A 17,874-nucleotide genomic window follows, 5' to 3' on the forward strand; every position below is an offset into this window, starting at 1 on the left:
CAGGAGCCAGGGGACGAGGCAGTGAAGGGTGGCCAGGTGCTTGGAGAGTGGCCCCTGCAGAAAGCCCTGGGTCGGGGTCCAGCCCACCCCCTCGCCCCAACTACAACAGCACAGAGTGCTCAGGGTCAGTTGTCCCCATGGCAGGTCAGTTGTTCCCATGGCAGTGGGCTAACAGAGCCGTTTCTTTGGGGGCCGTGTGAGCCAGGGCCGCCCCCACCAGGCCCCACAAACGGAGTGACCTTGAACTACAGAGAGCATGCCCTCACTGTGCTGGGGCCAGGCCCTCCAGATCCTGGTGTGGCGGGGCCATGCTCCCTTCTTGGGCTCCAGGGGAGGGTCCCTCCTGCCTCTCCCAGGTCCGGGGGCTCCAGGCATCCCCGTGCGTGCGGCCACATCACTCAGAGCCTGTCCCGGCTACACGAGGCTACCTCCCTGTGCGTGTCGCGAGGACACACCCGTCACTGGCTGCCTCCCAGCCTCCCGCTTCCTGTACGACCTCACCTGAACTGACTGTCCGTGCAAAGATCCTGTATCCAAATAAGGTCCCGTTCCCAGGACCAGGGGACAGGACGTGAGCGTGAGTCTTTGGGGGACGTAACTCACCCTTGACAGGAACATCCCAGCAGGGAGGTGTGCCTGAGGGGACCTGCAGTGTCCGGCCCACCCTTCTGCCCCACGCGCACCCCCACCTCCCCGGAAGTGGTGGCCTCAAGCCCAGCAGGGCGCGGCTTGTGTGAGGACCTGCGAGGCAGGGAGGAGAGGAGGCCGAACCCCAGCACAGACGGGGGCTCTTGGGGAACGGGGCAGCTGGGCCGGGCCCGCCCCCTTCACCCCGCCTGGCCCAGGGCAGGGGGTCACCCGGGGCCAGAGGGGGCCCTGCCAGACAGCTCCCAGCTGCGAGGCAGCCAGATAGGGACAGAGGCAGTCCTGTCCTCGGGGGCGGCCCTGCGCACACACCTGACCTGCGTGTAAGTCACTGGGTTTGACTTCCGCCGGGGCCTCTGCCCAGGTCCCCACTCAGCCCCTATGCCTCCATCCAGGCACGCATCTGACCCCCAGCCTGTGGCCTCCGGTGGGGAGGGACAGGGCAGCCAGGGGCCCAGTGGGTGCTGGCTTCCCCGTCTCCTCAAGGCCACCCTTGCCCATTGGCCAGCCGTCTGCACTGAGATCTGGGGGGCGAATAGTCAAAGGTCAGAAGCTGCTGAAACCCGACAGACCTCGTGGCAGTTGGATCTAGTCATGAGAACCCGGCCGTGTACTTCGTGCGTCTCTCTGGTTTGGTTTCTAGTCATTGTTTGGAACCTCAGTCCAGGTCCACGTGCCTTGAAATCCGCGCTTTGGGGGCATCTGGCTGGCTCAGTCAGGAAAGCGTGTGACTTTATTTATGTATTTGACAGAGAGAGACACAGCGAGAGAAGGCACACGAGCACGGGGAGTGGGAGGGGGAGTGGGAGAGGGAGAAGCAGGCTTCCCGCTGAGCGGGGAGCCCGATGTGGGGCTCGATCCCGGGATCCCGGGTCACAACCTGAGCCGAAGCAGACGTTTAACCACTGAGCCACCCAGGCGTCCTAAGTGTATGATTCTTGATTTCAGGGTCTTGAATTCAAGCCCCATGTTGGGCGTAGAGACTATCACAAAAGAAAATGAGTGACTAAAAACTGTTAGAAAAAATAAAATAAAGGCGCCTGGGCGGCTCAGTGGGTTTAGCCTCTGACTTCGGCTGAGGTCATGGTCTCAGGGTCCTGGGATCGAGCCCCGCATCAGGCTCTGTTCAGCGGGGAACCTGCTTTCCCCTCTCTCTCTCTGTCTGCCTCTCTGCCTGCTTGTGATCTCTGTCAAATGAATAAATCCACCTTTTTAAGGTAAATTCACAGGGCTGTGCAACCACAAGTTCTGTCCAGTCCCAGAACTTTCCATCAGCCCCGAGGAAACCGTGTTCCCATCTGCCATCCCCTGCCCCAGCCCCTGGGCCCCCACGAGTCCTCTTTCCGCCCGTGGAGGAGCCTGGTCTGGACGTGTCACATGTGTGGACACCCCTTGCGGCCTCCTGTGTCTGGTTCCCTCCCTGCGTGTTGTGGGCTCGGGGTCTGTCCCCAGGGCGGGGCGTGGGGGCCTCGCTCCTGCTGGGGCCGGGGACGCTCCCGCATGTGGGTGGGCTACATCCACCTGTGCGGGGACACTGTGCTCGTCATCACTTTTTGGCTGCCGTGAGTCGTGTCGCTGTGGACGTGCACTTAGGGTTTGGTGGGACGTGTGTTTCCGTGTGTCGCGGCCACGTACGCAGCCGTGGACTCGCAGGGTCGTCGCGTGAGTCCGTGTGCAACTGTCCGAGCAGCTGCGGGACTGTTTCCGAAGAGACGGTCCTGCGTCATGTCCCCGCCAGCGACGTCCCCACGTCCTGGCCGGCACTTGTCACTGCGTGTTGGGGTCGGGCTGTCCAGGGGGCCGTGACGTGGCGTCTCCCCGGTTCTGGTTCGCATTTCCCTGCTCCCAACGGGGTGGGCGTCCTGCCGGCGTCCTGCTGCTGGGACTTTCCCTTCTACAGCCCTGCTGGGGCTGGGACGGGGCGGGGGTTGCGGGCTCTGTGGTGCAGACCGGACAGGAATGCCATAGTGGCTCTGTGGGACTGGAGCCCGCGATCCCTTACAGTCCCCGACAAGGCCCACGGCCCAGGGTCCCCACCCCAGCCACAGCCCCACAGGTGCTCCTCACCCGAAAGCACGTGCAGGGAGCCCGGCCTAGCCACGCGGCTGCTGTGTCCCGTGGGACAGGGCACCGTGAGGTGCTCGCGCAAAGTCCCTGACCCACGGGGCGCTGCCCGCCAGCCCGGCCTGTGCCCCGCGACCTGTGTGGGGCTGAGGGTGCGGAGCCAGGCAGGGAGGGGAAGGAAGGGGGGTGGGGAGAGAGCCGTACCCTTGGCAAAGTTCCAAGAGAAGGAGCAGAGGAGGGGCCCCGGTTCCTGTGGGGAGGCCCCCCAGCTGGGGCCGTAGCATGACTAGAGGCCTCGGGGGTGCCCGGTGAGGCCTGGAGACAGGCTCCAAGGTGGCTGGGGAAAGCTGTGGGGGGGGCGTACAGGGGCGGGCTGGGCCTGCCTTTTGTCCCTGTGGCGTGGGGACTTGTGCCCCTCCCTGCCATGGGCACCCCAGGAGCAGGAGCAGGTCCCTGCCCGCCGGCCAGGGCAGTCTGCACCCGGAGTACCCGCGGGCTGGGGAAACCGAGGCACGGGCCTGGGGTGGGCGGGCGGCTGCCGGAGGGCGCGCCGGCCGGCGGGGTGCGCGCGGCTGGGGGGCAGCGCGGAGAGCTCTGTGGCCAGATTACGCCCAGTGCAGGAATTCTCGCTCTGCCCGTAATCGCCCTGACTTCCCAGGCAGCCATCATTTCCTGAAAGTCAGCCGCCTTAGGGGAAGTGGGCGCTGGCGGTGACTAACCCAACATGCAAATGCGGCCGGGCCGAGAGCGGCCCAGCGCCGCCGCGGTCCTGCGGGAGCCGCCTGCCGCCGTCCGGGGCGCCCTCCGCGGCCGTCGCCCCCTCGCCATGTCCCAGCTGCGCTTCTGGCTGCACTTCGCGGCCCTCAACAAGGTAACTGCGCGCGGCTCGCTCGCTCCCACCCGCCGGCAGGTCCCCCCTCCCCTCCCCCGCCGCTGGAGCCCGGGCAGCCGGGACCCCGGAGAGCGCCCCATGGCGGCCGGCCCGACCCTGACTATCTCGGGGTGTCCTGGGCTGGAGCTGGCGGAGTGCGGTTTGAGGTGGGCTCCCAGCGGCCAGGTAGGAACGGCGCACTCCCTCCGTGCCTCCTCAGGATCCCCACGGGTCCCAGACGGGTTCCAGCCACTAACCCAGGGCTAGCAGGACAGACCCTGTCTCCACAAGGGCATTTCTGGGGTCCCGGTGGCGCTGAGCAGCTGCAGCTCCCCGAGGGAAGCCCCGGGTGAGGTCTGGGGTGGGGCCATCCTGTCCTGTGCCCCCATTCTGTCGGGGACACTGTTTGGCAAGTCTTCATCTAGTCCAGGGAGCCCCAAAATGCTGAGAGACAGTAACCATGGCAGGTGACCCTGTGACCTCCCTGGTCCCCCAGAACAGTCAGGGTGACCCCCCCCCATTCCCTCCCCACTGGGGGCTGTTGCTGACGGAGTAGGGTGGAGGCCTGGCGTCTCAGGAGGTACTTTGCTGGGGGTCCGTGGAGGGTGAGTTTGGGTTTGGGTCATCTTGGGGATCCGCTGGTGGCCGCTGGGCATCTGGTCCCGACCCAGGGGCTGGTGAGCTGCCCACCTGGGAGGGGTCAGCCCTCGCCTCATCCTGCCACCCTTGCTGGGCAGGGAGTACGGCCGGGAGGGACCCCGGTGCCCCACGTGAAGCCCTGCCTGCCTTGGACCCAAGAATTAAGCGGAGCGGCGCCCCGAAGTGGGCAGAACCCTCCCACTTTGCTAGTAGCCCTTCTTCCGGAGCAGTCGTGAGCGGAGTTCCCGCACAGGACAGAGCTCCCGGGGCCCCGCGTGGGCCCTCCGCTCACACTGCACGGCCGCGCAGTGACGGGTGGGCCCCGTCCCCTCCTTCAGCAGAGATCCTCGCTCTGTCCCCGGACCCCGTCCCGACCCCACGGGATTTCCGTTGTCCCTCAGCTTCGGACCCTCCGGGCCGGGACCCTGAGTCCACTGTTCCTCGTGTGGTGCCCTGGGAGGTCGCAGGAGGGCTGGCCGGGGGTCCTGCAGGACGTCCCCAGGCTGCGTTCGTCCCATCAGGGGTCCCTGCTGCCCACACGGCTCCTGCCTGTGGACGCTGGCCCTGTCTCCTGGCCTGCTGTGCTGGTCGGTCCACACCATCCTCGTGAGAAGGGGTCTCTCTGCGCCGCCCACGCAGGGGGGCCCACAAGCACCCACCTTCTGCCAGGTGCCATTCCTCTTCTTCAGCCCCGGTCAGGGCCCCTCCCCACCTGCGTGCACTCCTGCTGTGACTGCTTCACCTTCAGGAAGCAGGTCCACCCCTCGGGGCCTCCTGGGGCTGCCAGCCTGATGGCCTCAGGGGCACTTGTCACTGTGACCAGGCTTGCGGGTGATCTGTGGGAAGGAAAGAAGGAAAGAAGATGTGATTCCAGAAGGATTTTAGCAAAGACAGACGGCCGCCAGTACCCAGACCTCCCCTGGCAGCCCGCAGGGGTCCGTGCTCCATGCGGCCTCCGAGGACCAAGCACCCAGCTTCCATGGCCCAGCCTTCCCCCCCTCGGACCCCAGCTGCCCTGGAAGGTGGCAGAGTCCCCGGGAGGTCCTGGTGGGCAGAGAGCAGGCCTCACGGTCAGCAGGGCCAGACCTCCCATTGCCCACTCAGCACCACCCCCCCACCCTCTGGCCCCATGGGCGGCTGCTCTGACCTGTGCTGCCGCCGGGCATCCCAAGCAGTGTCGAGGTGTGCCTTTCCCACTCGGGGGTTGGTGTGGCTCTCCTGCCCCTGTCCCCATGCTGTGGACTTTTATACACCTTCCCAGGCCACTGCCTGCCTGTGCTGGTCCTGCCAGCCACTGTCTTGTCTCCTCGCCCGGGCTTGTCTAGGCTGTCGAGTCCTGCCAGGGTCTGCCTCCCCTGGGCCCAGGCTGGGTGCAGTGGTCCCTCTGGTTTCCTGTATGTCGTCGGCCACCTGGGTACCTGTCAAGGTGCCCAGCCTCACACCAGCTGACTTGGCCATGGGTGATCTTTCCTGTACAGACCCTGAGTCCTGGCCTGGCTGTGGGACCAGCTCCATTCAGGAGATAGACTCCCGCAAACCACAGCCCCTGCATCCGGCCACCGTCAGGGAGGCCTGGCCCCATGCCTGCCCACCCCTTCCCGAGGGGCCCCGCACAACAGGCCCCAGCCTGCTTGGTCCTCGGGGCTGTGTGTGCTCTGGTGTCCCGGCAGACCCTTAGGAAGCTGGGTGGTATGACCTGGAGGCCCCCACCACCATCACCACCACCGAGGAACAGGGATCCCATTCCGACGCAGACGAATGGGAGGGAAGCCCTCGCAGGTGGAGTGCGGCAGGCCCCGGCACTGGCCGCAGCCCGGCACCTGTTCTCAGGGACCTGGGGGCTGCGAGGTCGCTGCCCTCCACCCCCAGAAGCCAGGTCACCTGTGTTCACGGGGCCTGAGCCCGGTGCAGCAGGACAGGCTCTAGGCCCACGTATTTCCTTCCTCTGCAGAGTCCGAGACCCCCCAGCCAGCCCTGCCTATCTTCCTTACCATGCCCCAGGGGCTAGTGTGCCGGCTCGTCAGCCTGGCTGGCCTGGCCCTCCAAGGGCCCTGATGGGCTAAGACATAATAAGGGGTGCCTGGGGACTCCTGGAGGGCAACTCTCTACTGCTCTCATGTAGCCCTGCCTCCCTCCCCATGAAGCGCCTGCACCTACTGACCTGAGTCAGCATGACCAGCCTCTAACGTGGAGGTTGGCCTGGGAGGGCCTGTGGAGGCTCCTTCCCCATGAGGAGTTGGCTGACCCCGGATCTAGGCCTGCAGGGGCTCAGGGAATCGGAAGGGGCTCCCCCCTCCCCAGCTTCAGGCCCCCAGGGGTCCCTGTCTATAACACGGGCCCCTACTGCCCTCTCCTGGTGGTCGGTGGCACGGACACCACCACTGAGGGGGACAGTCTCTAGGGGGTCTCCAGCTGGGGGCTCACTCCCTGCTGGTCCAGGAACCCTCAGGGCTGGTCGCCGAGTGTCCTGAGGGTACACACAGGCGCTCAGCGTCTGTGACCTGGGGGTGGGGAGGGGCAGCATGGGAACAACCTGGCATTGTCTTTCATATCTTTCACACTTAGGTTTCTGAACAGCGTGTAGCCTGTACAACAAACTCCCCCTCGAAGGTGTGGGGCTTTCTGTGTCCTGAAATCCGTGTGCCGGTGTGACATGCTCCCAGTGTCACCTAATTCCAGAATGTTGCATCTCCCCGAAGGCAACCCCGTCCCCATCTGTTGTCACTCCCCACCCCTCCCCGGCCCCCACGAGCCCCCGTTCCCGTCCATGGAGGAGCCTGGTCTGGAAGTGTCACACATGTGGACTCACACCCCGTGTGGCCTTCTGTGTCTGGTCCCTCCCTGTGCGTCGTGGGCTCGGGGTCTGTCCCTGGGGTCGCGTGTGGAGGCGCCTCTCCAGCTCACGGCAGGGGTGTGTCCATCCCGCCTGGGCCCCCCGACGCGCTGGCTGCCTCTCGTCCCCCCTGTCTTCCAGGATTCCGCGTACCTCGACGACCTTTCCAACGCCTCCATCTTCTCTTCGTCCGTGGACTCCCTCTCAGACATCGCGGACACACCGGACTTCCTGCCGGCCGACAGCCTCAGCCAGGTGCCCACCATCTGGGACGTGAGCACCGGCCCCGCCGCTCACGAGAAGGTGAGCTCAGCCCGAGAGGCCTCCGCGCAGGCCGCTGGCCCGGGGCCCCATCCAAGGCTGGGGGCAGCTCCGGGTTGCCCAGAGACACCAGTAAGGTCGCTGGTCAGGGGTCCTGGCGGTTTCCGCATGTCCGAGAATGCAGGGGTGCGGCATGGGGGAGGGGAGCTCCTGTACTGGGCTCCTTACCCCTCCTTCTGCGAAGGGTCCTGTCACAGCCAGCCATCGCCCTCACTGGCTCCGGTGGCTCCGTCTCGACGCCTCTCTCTGCTGGGCATACGGGGTTCACCGGGAGACCAGCCAGAGCCAGCTTCCAGCACCGCTTCTCCCTCTGGGGGTCCTAGGCGCTGTCCGGAGGCATTGTGGGGGGGGCGGGTGTTCCTGGCTTTGAGAAGGTGGGGACCCAGGAGCCAGAGGGCTGCGCTGGCGCCTGTGGAGCTCGTGCAAGACTCTGATGGGGGAGCGTGGGTGACATCCGGCCAGATGGGAGGGGTCCCCAGTGTGCCAGGCCCAGACTCCAGCTCATTCCCGGACTGGGCAGAGGCACATCAGGGAGGAGGTGGGCCCCCGTCCGGCTCCCCTCCGGGGTTCGCTGCTGGAAGAGAAGCCCCTAGCTCTTCGGAGCCGGAACCGGGCTCAAGGGTCTGACAGGGAGCACTGGGGATGTGGGTGAGGGGTCGTGCCTCCAGGGGGGAGCAGCGTCTTCTGTCCCGAGCCCTGCCTGGTGGTCCACACTAGTGGACACGATGCCTGCCCAGCCGTCTGGTGCTCCCTCGGCGCCTCCCGGCCCCTCTGAGCCAGGGGACAGTGGATGGGTCAGCGCGACCTGGAGCCCAGTGTGGGGCTGGCAGAAGGGCAGGAAGAGCCCAGGGCGGCCTTGTGCGGTCCCTGTCCTCTACAGTCGTGGCGGGAGGCCCGGGCCGCCTTCCTGCATCTGGGCTGAAGGGCCTCCGACCAGCCCCTGGCTCCTGGGTGCAGAGCGTGAGGCAGAGGCCACTGGAAATGGTCAGCAGGAGGACAGCCGCCACCCGGTGCTTGGGGCCTGCTGCTTGCCCGCCTGGCGGGCGTCCTGCCTTAGCCTTCCAGGAACCCCGGGCCCGGGTTTTTTTTTTTTTTTTTTTTTTTTTTTTTGCTTTTTTGGGGGGGTTAATTGGGTGTTTGTTTTTGTTAATTAAAAAAAAGGGGGGGCACCTGGGTGGCTCAGTGGGTTAAGCCGCTGCCTTCAGCTGGGGTCATGATCTTGGGGTCCTGGGATCGAGCCCCGCATCAGGCTCTCTGCTCAGTGGGGAGCCTGCTTCCCCCTCTCTTTGCCTGCCTCTCTGCCTACCTGTGATCTCTGTCTGTCAAATAAATAAATAAAATAAAATCTTTAAAAAAAAAGGGGGGGTGGACGGGGCATAGAGTTTAGGTTTCCTGCTCCTGGTTTCGCCTTCCGTCTCATTTATTTTTCAAAAAAGCTTCGGCGCGTCTTTAACCTTCGCCAACAGCGGGAGTCCTAGGAATCAAGTGGGCTATCCCACACCCCACAGCTTGTCATCCCCCAGACAGGAAAGGACCGTCGAGCTCTGTGTGTGCTCAGGAGGGAGCCGCTGGCGTCCACAGTCATGGGTCAGGGCAGGGTGGGGTCCGGCAGGGGATGGGCCCTGGAAGGGACTTTTTCATTTCTGCTTGTTTCTCACGCTTGTGGCTTTGCGATGACCACACTACTTTCATGGTTTTTATTTTAAGGGAGGGTGTGTTTTAGAACTGTGCAGATCTGGTCGCGACCCTGCTGCGTCCACCCCGTGTGTCCGAGGACAGGTCACCCCCAGCAGCCTCAGTGTGATCGCTCCCTGAGGGCGGGCCGGTGGAGGGCCGGGTGGGACACGGTTCTCCAGGGTTCGGGTCTCCTGTCCTGGACCCTCTGGGCTCTGGTCCTCGTGTGCCCATGGCCGATGGGCTCCCCCCAGGCACCACCTTTGTCTACGAGGTTCTTGGTCGCCTGGGACCATGCTCAGGTGGTCAGTCTTCCCACGGCATGACTGTGGTCTGGGACACGGGACATGTCCTCCCTCTGCTGATCTGCATGATGGGGGTTGTGGTTTGTTGCTCGAGAGCCAGCTGCCAGGCAGCAGAAAAGAGGCAGGCAGCTGGCCGTGGGCTGAGGGGCGTGAGGACAGTGTGAGAACCCGCTGGAGACCAGGCTAGGGGCCCATGGGGGGCGCCTCCTTCCCCGATCTCGCCTGCTGCCTCATGTCCACTCTCTGCTCTAGCTGCTCCTGCCCACTGGGCCATGGACAGGCCTTGAGGACCCTGTGTCCTCCCTTTCCAGCACCCCACTTCTTGTCAGCTACCAGGTAAGCTGGGCCCCTCCCCAGTGCTGCCTGCCTCTCGTAGGGCCTGGGATGCTCGGGGGCATCTGTTTGGAAGCAGGGTCTCCCCATTGTATGGGTGGGGAGGCACCACACGGTGGGGGGAGTGTGTGTGCCCCATTCACTGGGCTGGCTGTCCCCTGGGGGAGGGAGGGCTGTGCCGGGCAGGACCGGCCCATGCAGCCGGGACCACAGCTCTAGCACTGACCTTCAGTCCCAGAGTCAGCCTGAGGAGGAAGACGAGGCAGAGGAGGATGAGGGGGAGGAGCTGGGCCACACAGAGACCTACGCCGACTACGTACCGTCCAAATGTGAGTGCGCTGCCCACTGCCAGCCCCCAGCCGGGCCCTGCCAGGCCTGCACAGCCCCAGCGGGCTCCAGCTGGAGGCAGGGCCAGTGGCCGGAGCTACGGGCTGGTTCCTGGGACTCTGCAACCTGGCTTTGGCTGTGGGCTGGCCTTGGGGGCAGTTCTGTAAACCCCACTTGGCTACCGTAGAGGGTCCCGTGAGAAGTGAGCCCCACCTTCCTCCCCGAGCAGGGATCTTTCCCCCATTCCTTTGTGCAAAACACTGGTGGGCCTCCTACCCCAGACCCCAGTCTACCCCTCTGCCTTCTGGGAGCAGCTCCCAGCCGGCCCTGGACCCTGGCAGCCCACCCTAGACCCTGGCCACGCCCCTGATGTGCCCTTGGCCACGCCTCTCCAGCCAAGATCGGGAAGCAGCATCCGGACCGCGTGGTGGAGACCAGCACCCTGTCCAGTGTCCCACCGCCAGACATCACCTATACCCTTGCCCTGCCTGCTTCCGACAGCGGGGCCCTGTCTGCCCTACAGCTAGAAGCCATTACCTACGCCTGCCAGGTGATCTCGGGTCTCCCGCCTCACCAGCCGACGTTGTGTGTGGGGGGACCCTCGAGGCCCTGGGGAGGGGCAGCCCACCAGACCCTGACCGCCCTTCCTTGGCCCGCAGCAACACGAGGTCTTGCTCCCCAGCGGGCAGCGGGCCGGCTTCCTCATCGGCGACGGCGCGGGTGTGGGGAAGGGGCGCACGGTGGCCGGCATCATCCTGGAGAATTACCTGCGGGGCAGGAAGAAGTCCCTGTGGTGAGTGTGCTCCCCCCGAGGCCCAGGCCCAGGTGAGCAGGAGAGGAGGGAGGGGCACCGTGGCACCCACCAGCCGGCACTCCTAGGTTCAGCGTCTCCAATGATCTCAAGTATGACGCGGAGCGGGACCTGCGGGACATCGACGCACCGGGCATCGCGGTGCACGCGCTGAGCAAGGTGGGTGGGGTGGCCCCCTCCTCGGGTGGGGGCCCGGAGCGCCAGCGCGGCAGCGCCCCCACGCCCGCCCCTCTCTTCCAGATCAAGTACGGGGACAACACTACCTCAGAGGGCGTCCTCTTTGCCACCTACTCTGCCCTCATCGGGGAGAGCCAGGCCGGCGGGCAGCACCGCACGCGCATCCGCCAGATCCTGGAGTGGTGCGGGGAGGCCTTCGATGGAGTCGTATCCTGGCTCTGCGGTGGGCGCGGGGAGGTGCGTTAGGCGTGCTGGAGGGGCTGCGCCTGGAGGGGCGGGGTGGGAGGGGCGGGGTGGGAGGGAGCCTGGAGCCAGCGAGGGTTTGGGGCTGGAGGGGGCGGGGTCTAGAGAGAGAGGGGCGGAGGAGGGTTGGGCGGGGGAGCGAGAGGGTGGGGTCCGGAAGGGGGCAGGGGGAGGGGATCGGAGGGAGGGGTGGAGCTCTGGAATCCCGGGACCTCACCCCGGAAGCTAGAGGAGTTCCCGGCAGGAGGCTCGCGGTCACTGACCGCTGTTGTCCGCTGCGGTCTGGCCCGGCTGCCCGGCTCCGGCTAGCGGCACTTCCCACCGCCAGCGTGGGGGCGGGCCCCAAGGCCGGGAAGGTGCCCGCGGCTGTGGGAATGGGGCAGAGCGCGCCTCCTCCCCCTCTGCTTCCGCGGCTCCCCCTACTTTCGTCGGGGCTCGGTGAGGGTGGACAGGCCAGGCTGGGGTCGCTAGAGGACAGCTGAGCTCCTGGGGCTTGGTGGGGGCCTCTGCTGACCCGTCTCTCCCTGTCGGTATCGGTAGGGGCTCCAGGCCCTTCCCGGCAGAAAGTGCAGGGACCGGAGAGGTTTGCAGCTTCCTCCTGTCTGGAGCGGGGAGGGGTGTTTTGTTCTTCCGGAAAGAGCAGCAGCAGCTTGTGGAAGGTCCAGGCAGGACTGTCCCGGGCCGGCCGCGTGTTAACTGCCAGCTGACCGCACTCGGGGGCCACCAGCACTCTGCCAGCGGACCCCCTCAGGCTCCCCAGTGAGGTGCCTGGTTTTCTGGGGATTTCTGCATTGGGGTCCACGGAGAGTCCTCTGGGCGTCATGCAGCAGGGGAACCTGCTTCCTGGTGCACATGGCTGTGTTGGCACTGCTGGTGCTGCTCTGGGGCAGGGCCTGGCCCTCGCTGAAGGGTTCTGGGGGCACCTTCCTGTCCATGGTCCCCAGAGGTCGTTCCTTGGGTGCCTTGGCACGTGACTTTTCTCCTCCCTGCCTGACCCTGGGCACGTGTGCTCATCACAGCATGTCCTGCTGCTGTCCCGCCTCAGGGACATGGCGGTGGTCTCCAGCGTCCCTGTAGTAAACAGCCCCGAGGGACCCGCCAGTGGCCCCCTGAGAACCTCTCACTTTCCTTGGCCTGTTCTCAGAGCCGGGTGGCCGGCCCCCAGGCCTCCCAGCACCCTTGGGGAGTCCCTCTCACTCCTGGTCCAGCCACAGGTCAGAAGAGGGACACCAGCCCTCTGTGTCTTTCCGGTTTGTGTGCACACGTTCGTAGGGTTACTGTGGCCAGACCCTTGCTGTCCTCTAGAGCAGGGCCCACGGGCCGGAAGAAGGGACCTGAGGCCGCTCGCAGGGCCTGGGGCAGGCGACAGCATGTAGAGTGGCTGCACATCGCGCCTGCCCGAGGACCATGCGCTTGGCTCCACTGTCCCGCTTCTCGGTCCCGTGTCCACACATCCCTCGTGCCCTTGACACGCCGTAGGTACACGTGTGTAGCTGCGCCCCTTCCTGTAGGATCGCGTCCGTGACCTGCACCCTCGCCTGGAAACTGCTCCCCCCACTCCTCTCCTCTTCTCTGGCCTGTTCGCTTAGGGCCCTCAGTCTGGGGGATGATGCAGAGAGCCAGCACCACCGCTCCCCGGCTCCCCTGGGGGAACAGCTGCCGCCGGGAGGCCCGCCCGGCTCACTCAGAGACCCTGTTGCTCTGTGCTCGCTCGTGCGCGCTCCTTAATGGCCTCAGTAGGCCGGCGCCTGCCGGCTCTGTTGCTGGGGGCCTCCAGGGGCCTCCAGGCAGTTTCCTCCTCGCCCTGATGGCCTCCAGGCACCTTTCTGAGCTTCCCCTGGGGCATCAGACCAGGGCCTGTGGGGCAGCCTGCCTTCCAGAACAGTCCTTAACCCCTGCCTGCCCCAGATCGTGTTCGATGAGTGCCACAAAGCCAAGAACGCCGGCTCCACGAAGATGGGCAAGGCCGTCCTGGACCTGCAGAACAGGCTGCCGCAGGCCAGGGTGGTCTATGCCAGCGCCACAGGTGGGCGTGGGGCTGCGTCTGCTCCTGGGGCCTTTCTGGGGCTGCGTCCCAGGCCCTGACCTGGCTAAGTTAGAGGAGCTGACGGGCGGCTCCCTTGCCCCAGGTGCCTCTGAACCCCGGAACATGATCTACATGAGCCGCCTGGGCATCTGGGGTGACGGCACGCCCTTCCGAACCTTCGAGGAGTTTCTGCATGCCATCGAGAAGAGGTGGGTGCCCGCCCCTGCCCGTGACAGGGGCTGCCAAGGGACCTGCAGAGGGCCTGCTCTCTGGCGAGCATCTCTGCGTCCTGGCCTGCACGCGTCTGGCAAGCCGAGGGATCTCTTTCTTTCCCTGTCTCTGCTTCCCGTCACTCTGGGGGAAGGAACCCCGCCCTGCTTTCCCTGTCCCCCCGGCCCCCGTGGCTCAGGCAGGCCAGAGCGCGGGGCCTCTGCACGTGCTCCCTCCACTCCCTGTGCCGTGGCCCTCGCTCACCCTCGGCTCCTGCTCCCGGCCCCTCCCTGGGTCACTGTGGCTGAGCGGGACCCAGCGTAATCCGTCAGGTGGCTCTGTGCCTGTGCGCAGGGGCGTGGGCGCCATGGAGATTGTGGCCATGGATATGAAGGTCAGCGGCATGTACATCGCTCGGCAGCTCAGCTTCTCTGGTGTCACCTTCCGCATTGAGGAGATCCCCTTGTCCCCGGCCTTTGAGCGCGTCTACAACCGCGCGGCCCTGCTGGTAAGCCAGGCGACTGGGGGTCGCCGACGCTGGTGTGAACACGACTGCGTTTCCCCTCGGAATGAACGCTCCTCTCGCTGTCAGCGTCTGTCCTCAAAGGCACCACAGGCATTTTTCGGGTCACAGAAGGGAGGAGGCAGCTGGTCCGCCCATCTGGCCCCTGGCTGGAGACCAGCGTTGTGCTCGTGTGGGGGGCTCCTCTGTGGCCAGACTGATGGGGGCCTGTAACCAGGCCCCCAGCGGGCCTTCCCCCCGCGGTAGGAGCTCGTTCCTAGAGCCTGTGGCTGTCTCCGGCGCCCCGTCTCTGCCCGCGGCCGGGCCTCACTGCCGTTGCTGTTCTGGCGTGTGGCTGGGCTCCCGCGTTCTCGCCGGCAGTTCCCTACACAGACGAGCCCTGAGCCTCAGCCCCGAGAGTGACACTTACAACTTAGTTCAAACCAAAGGAGAGCCGTCTCCCTGTGCCCTGGCGGTCATTCTCGGCACTGGGCCCGCCCCCTCGGTGTCGGAAGCTCCCCTGTTGTGAAGGCTACAGTTGTCCCCAGCTGTGGGCTCGGGTCACTGGGACAGCAGTGCCCTGGGTGAGCCCTCCCGCTCTGCAGTATCCCGGCCCCGGGGCTGCTGGCAGGCGGCGGTCACCGCAGATGTCCCCAGCCCTTTCTGAAAGACCGTCCAGGCCTTGTGCTGCCTGAGTGGGTCACCTTCCCTGTGGCCTCACCAGCCCCACACGTTTCAGTCCGTTAACGTTTCTTCCCGTTGCGGTGACACTGCCTCTGTGTCACTCAGCCACCCACGCCTGTATCCCTGGCCATGAATGCCCGCCAGTGAGGGCCGGGTGGCCCAAGGTGGGGGCCGGGGGCGGGGGCCGGGCAGCTGGCAGGCAGCGGTGGGCTCAGCCAGCTGTGTCATTGCAGTGGGCCGAGGCCCTGGGCGTGTTCCAGCAGGCGGCCGACTGGATCGGCCTGGAGTCTCGCAAATCCCTGTGGGGTCAGTTCTGGTCGGCCCATCAGCGCTTCTTCAAGTATCTGTGCGTCGCTGCCAAGGTGTCCCGGCTGGTGGGGCTGGCCCGGGAGGAGCTGGCCCGGGACAAGGTGAGCCAGGAGCCGCAGCGCTGGCCCTGTGGGGCTGCCCAGGCACTCTGCCCTGGTCTTCTCGAGAGCTTGGTGACCGCCTCGACCCCTGTGCCCTCATGCGGCTGGCTGAGCCTGTGAGCACGGGCTGTGGCACCGGCAATGTCGAGGCCCGGAAGGTTCTGGCCCTGCACAACCCCGCCCCCCTGAAGCAGGTGCCGTGCGTGGCCTTGCCTGTGGTTCTCTGTGTCCAGGCCGGCCTGGTGATTCCCTGGGAAGAACCGGGCAGGAGCTAGGGCAGAGAACAAGGGAGCGGGTCCCGGGGGCTGAGGGCAGCTGTGCGCTGCCGTATGGGGTTTCCTAGGGCAGATCTTGGTGTGCTGGGGCTCTGGCTGCTGGCAGGACGGAAGCGGTGGAGAGAAACAGGCCGGCTCTGGGTTTCTGACTGCTGGGGGCTGGGCTTGGGAGCCTGGGGCTTCTCTGTGGGCCCCTCTGGGGCCATGCTCCAGGGACGGCTGGTGGGGGTCCCAGAGTCCGGCTCACCCTGCTCCTCCATCCCCACCCCCCCAAGTGTGTGGTCATCGGGTTGCAGTCCACGGGCGAGGCTCGGACCCGGGAGGTGCTGGACGAGAAGGATGGACAGCTCGACTGCTTTGTCTCCGCTGCTGAGTGAGTGGTGCTCACGGCCCCAAGGGCGGGTGGTAGAGTCACTGGGGGACAAGCCCCCCCGCCACGTGACAGCCCATGTGACTGCAGCAGGGGGAGCCCGGGTGTGCATCTGCTCGGACACCAGCCCCAGCCCCCAGACACTGTGCTCCAGTTGTAAAACCAGAAAGATTAGCCACAGGTGACCCCAGGGCTCAGAGGTGCTGGCAGTGGGACTGGGGTTTCAGTGCGAGGCTTCCAAGTGCCCATCCCCCACTGGGAGCCTGGTGAGGTTTCAGGAACTGCGCAGATGTTTGGGTCCCCGAAGCAGCAGTTCTCTCTTCCCGGGGCTCCTGGGCCCAGCATCCCTCGGAGGTGGTCAGCCTGTGCAGGCAGAGCCCTGAGCCCTTGATGGCTGGAAGGAAGGAGCCCTATGCAGGCCCCCGCCCCACACTCAGGCCTTCCCAGTAAAACTGCGCCCCTGCAGTCTGGGGCCCTCCACCCATCTCCCCGCCCCGCGCCCCTCCCCCCCGTACCCCCCCCTGCACCCCCCCAATCCACACAGCTGCCTCCCTGCCCTGGCCTGCCCTGTCTGAACCCCAGACACTGGGTGCCCATCCCCCAGAGCTAGCCCCCGCAAGGGCTTCACGGTACTCCGACTCTCCCGTTGGACAGTACAACACCCCTTGTAGTGGGAATAAATTCTGCTTCTTGTTTTCAGGGGTGTCTTTCTGTCGCTAATTCAGAAGCACTTTCCTTCCACCAAAAGAAAGAGAGAGAGAGGAGCAGGCAGTAAGAGAAAACGTAAGCCTCGCCGCCCCCCGACCCCGACCCCGACCCCGACCCACGCCCAGCCTGGCCTGTGGCCCTCCCGACCTGGCCCCTCCAAGCAGCCGCTCTCTCTGTCATTTGCTGCACAACCTGCGGGGGTCTGACTCGTGACGCCCACCCCGTCTGTCCACAGCAGGACAGATACCGGGACAGCTCAGTATAGCTTCCGAGAGAGAGAGAGAGAGAGAGAGAGAGATGTGGGGGAGAGGGAGAGAGCGGGAGAGAGGGAGAGGGAGCCGGACGGGCAGCTGCCTCCGGGCTGCACTGCGTGGCAAGGACACACACATCCCTGCAGGGCCCAGAAGCTCCGCGCAGCTGCCAGGTTAGCAAGAGACAAGAAGCCAGGGCTGCAGGCTGGCGTGCTTAGCTCGTCCTCGGGCAGCGCCTCCCGGTGGACTCCAACACCACCCTCAGACGGGTTTGGGGTGGGGGGCGTTTAGATGCCGGTACCCAGCCCCGTGCTCCCTTAGCGGAAGCCAGCCCGGCAGCTACGCTGTGCCGGCCGTGTGGGCTACGACGGGGCTACGACAGGAAGGTCCTCCTCCTCCCAGTGGAGGCTGGGCATCAGCTCTTCATGGGACATGAGGCTCAGAGAGGGCAAGCAGCCCACCTGAGGTCACAGAGCCAGACCAGGGGGCCCCAGCTCCCCTCACCTCCAGGACCGGCCTGGGGGGCACCCTGGACCGTGGCAGTGCACAGAAGGGGCCTGGACCACCATCCTCTTGGGCCTGGGACACGTTTTCTGGCCAGCCGGGCCAGGCTTGCCTCGTGGGGTCAGGCGTGCGGCCTCCTCAGGCCCCAGTTTGGGATAAGCTAAAGAGTCAGGAGGGGTTGGGATGTGAAAGCTGCCCCTTGATGCCCTGCCCGGGCCCACAGCAGGACCCCAGACAGCAGCCCACGCTGGCCAGATGAGAGGCTCAGGCCGCTTGTGTCCCAGCACATGCGCCTGGCCCCAGCGGCCCCTTCTCGGTGTGCGGAATCGCGGGGAGCCGGGCCTTCCAGAGAGGAGCAGGCCAGGCCTTGGTGAGCCTGGTTCTCGGTGTGCAGGGCGGCCGCGGGGCCGCGGAGCCAAGGCGCCCAGGCTGGTGTGCGAGGCGGCTGGCGTGATCCGCATCAGCGATGACAGCAGCACGGAGTCGGACGCCGGCCCAGACAGCGACTCCCACTCCTCCCCCGAGTCCGTGCTGGATGACGACGTGGTCATCCTGGACACCGTCGGGCTGCCAGCCGACGACCGTGGTGAGGCCCGCGGCCTGGCGTTTGCCACTTTCAAATGGGGGCGACGGGCTCGGAGAGCTGCCGGGGCTGCGCTGCTGGTCAGAGGCCGAGCGGGCTCGCGCCAGC

At 65.9% G+C, this 17,874-nt stretch overlaps 1 protein-coding gene across 3 annotated transcripts in view; it reads left to right on the top strand.

Moving 5' to 3' along the window:
- Window positions 1-17,874, top strand: part of SBNO2 (strawberry notch homolog 2) — a 47,227-nt gene that overhangs the window by 23,352 nt on the left and 6,001 nt on the right. For 2 of the 3 annotated variants that reach the window (XM_045087950.1, XM_045087953.1), the window contains exons 5-18: window positions 7,194-7,355; window positions 9,605-9,688; window positions 9,918-10,014; window positions 10,408-10,562; window positions 10,672-10,805; window positions 10,892-10,982; window positions 11,064-11,207; window positions 13,152-13,269; window positions 13,373-13,478; window positions 13,834-13,987; window positions 14,899-15,075; window positions 15,626-15,723; window positions 16,421-16,503; window positions 17,578-17,769. In XM_045087950.1, the coding sequence (XP_044943885.1) occupies window positions 7,194-7,355; window positions 9,605-9,688; window positions 9,918-10,014; window positions 10,408-10,562; window positions 10,672-10,805; window positions 10,892-10,982; window positions 11,064-11,207; window positions 13,152-13,269; window positions 13,373-13,478; window positions 13,834-13,987; window positions 14,899-15,075; window positions 15,626-15,723; window positions 16,421-16,503; window positions 17,578-17,769 (1,795 nt within the window). The remainder of the gene's footprint in view (window positions 1-7,193; window positions 7,356-9,604; window positions 9,689-9,917; window positions 10,015-10,407; window positions 10,563-10,671; window positions 10,806-10,891; window positions 10,983-11,063; window positions 11,208-13,151; window positions 13,270-13,372; window positions 13,479-13,833; window positions 13,988-14,898; window positions 15,076-15,625; window positions 15,724-16,420; window positions 16,504-17,577; window positions 17,770-17,874) is intronic. The other variant, XM_045087954.1, reaches the window with a different exon arrangement.

This window comes from Mustela putorius, unplaced genomic scaffold (assembly GCF_011764305.1).
Source record: "Mustela putorius furo isolate JIRA1106 unplaced genomic scaffold, ASM1176430v1.1 tig00000095_pilon_pilon_pilon, whole genome shotgun sequence".
Lineage (NCBI taxonomy): Eukaryota > Metazoa > Chordata > Mammalia > Carnivora > Mustelidae > Mustela > Mustela putorius.